General features: G+C 60.7%; 1 protein-coding gene across 1 annotated transcript in view; it reads right to left on the bottom strand.

Moving 5' to 3' along the window:
• Positions 1–825: 825 nt before the first annotated feature.
• The window catches only part of DND1 (DND microRNA-mediated repression inhibitor 1), a gene marked incomplete at its 3' end in the record, with an annotated part of 1,519 nt that continues 312 nt past the window's right edge, over positions 826–2,032 (bottom strand). The window contains exons 3-4 of the mRNA XM_010192635.1: positions 1,701–2,028; positions 826–1,270 (exon numbers count right to left, since the gene is read on the bottom strand). Of these exons, the coding sequence (XP_010190937.1) occupies positions 826–1,270; positions 1,701–2,028 (773 nt within the window). The remainder of the gene's footprint in view (positions 1,271–1,700; positions 2,029–2,032) is intronic.

The following is a 2,032-nucleotide window of genomic DNA, read 5'->3' as shown; positions in this document are numbered from 1 at the left end:
GGGCAGCGGGCACAGACCAGGCCAGCAGCCCCATCCTCCAGAGCCGGCTCTCAAAACCAAACCAAACAAACTCAAAGCAAAGCTGGAACAGGACCGCGTCCCAGGCAGGGCTCGCACATCGCTCCTGTTGCTGCTGGCACCAAGGCTGGCACCTCAGGTTCAACTCCTGGTTGGGGCAGAATGGCTGCCTACGTCAGCTGGCATCCTGCAGTGGAAAGAGTCGGGATCTGCACGGTGCTGCACCCCAAAACCCCATCCCCTTGGGTCCTCTGCTTCCAACCAGGATCCCCCCAAAGCTCAGAGCCACCAGGGTCACAGCTGACTGGGGGGTGATGGTGTTTCAGCCCTGCTTGCCAGGCTGGTGTCCCCCTCCCCACAGCTCCACACTCACAGAATCACAGAACGTTAGGGATTGGAAGGGACCTCCAAAGCTCATCCAGTCCAATCCCCCTGCCAGAGCAGGAACACCCAGATGAGGTTGCACAGGAAGGCGTCCAGGTGGGTTTTGAATGTCTGCAGAGAAGGAGACTCCACAACCTCTCTGGGCAGCCTGGGCCAGGGCTCTGTCACCCTCACTGAGAAGAAGTTTCTTCTCAAATTGAAGTGGAACCTCCTGTGTTCCAGTTTGTGTCCATTACCCCTTGTCCTATCATTGTTTGTCACCAAGAAGAGCCTGGCTCCATCCTCGTGACACTCACCCTTTAAATATTTCTAAACATGAATGAGGTCTCCCCTCAGTCTCCTCTTCTGCAAACTAAAGAGCCCCAGCTCCCTCAGCCTTTCTGCATAAGGGAGATGCTCCACTCCCAGGAAATCCTCCAAGACTTTGGGAAGGGCAGGGGGTTGGCAGTGACGCCGTGCGAGGACTCACCCAAAATCCTGAGAATCTGCATGGCCGTCGCCACCTTGGCCTCCTGGTGCCCGCTCCAGCCTGGCCCATCCTGCTGCACCCACACGAACCCACTGAAGGGCACGGGGCACCCCGGGATCACCACCTGGCACCAGAACCGCTGCCACCCGTTGGGGCACACCTGGACGCACTTGGTGAAGAACAGGGGCATCCCCAGGTACCGCCGCTGGCACAGGGTGTTCAGGCGGTCCAGCGCGTTGCACAGCACCAGAGAGGTGGGCACCTTCTTAGGGACCTCCAGGCACTTGTCCCCTTGCACCCGGCTGGATGATGGCTTCTCCTCGCACGGCTGCAGCTTCTGCTTCAGGTCGGGTTTCAGCCACTCCACCCGTGTATGTGCCCCACTGAGCCTCACGTTCCCTTGAGAGACCGGCAGCAGCTGCCAGGAGATGCTCCTGCCCCAGCCCTCCCAGTGCCACCCCATCCCACCCCCAGCATCGCAGTGACCCCACGGGTGGCTCAGCACTGCCCCCATGATACAAATCCTCTCCCCTGCCTCCACGAGCCCTCACACAGCTGCAGGGCAGCTGCTTCTCCATCTGCTTTTGCAACCAAGGTGGGCTCGGGGCTGTGAAGCTCAGGGGATTTTTAGGGGCAGGTGTGGATATCAAAGCCAAATACTCCTCAGCTGGGGCAGAAATGGTACAAACCAGGGCTGCAGAGGTTCTGGTTGGATGTCCGGGAAATGTGTCCCATTATGGGGGAGTACAACCATGGGATGGGGCATGGAGGGGAAGGGCATCTCCACCAAGATGGTTCAGTCACCACAGCACCCAGGCCTCCCGCTTACCTTCCATCAGGGTTTTCTTGGCCATGGCAGCAGCCTGGTGTGAGCTGTATTTCACCAGGGCGAGCCGGGCCCATTTTTGGCAGGGGCTGACGTACAGGGTGACGCTGAGGACCCCCTCCGTGACCCGCCGCAGCACGGCCTCCAGCTCGCGGCGGCTCACCGAGGCATCCAGGCCGTCCACTCTCAGCTCGCGCTTCTCCGTGCTCCTGCACACCAAGATGGCACAGCCCTCCCGCAGCTCGAAGTTGTTGAAGGCGGCGATGGCCTCCTTGGCGCCGCGCCGGCTGCTGTACTTGGCGTAGGCGAAGGCCCCGGTGGGGGCGCCGGAGGGG

The sequence above is a fragment of the Mesitornis unicolor genome, unplaced genomic scaffold (genome assembly GCF_000695765.1).
Source record: "Mesitornis unicolor isolate BGI_N332 unplaced genomic scaffold, ASM69576v1 scaffold39169, whole genome shotgun sequence".
Taxonomy (NCBI): Eukaryota; Metazoa; Chordata; class Aves; order Mesitornithiformes; family Mesitornithidae; genus Mesitornis; species Mesitornis unicolor.
This window is presented reverse-complemented; position numbering and strand designations above follow the sequence as displayed.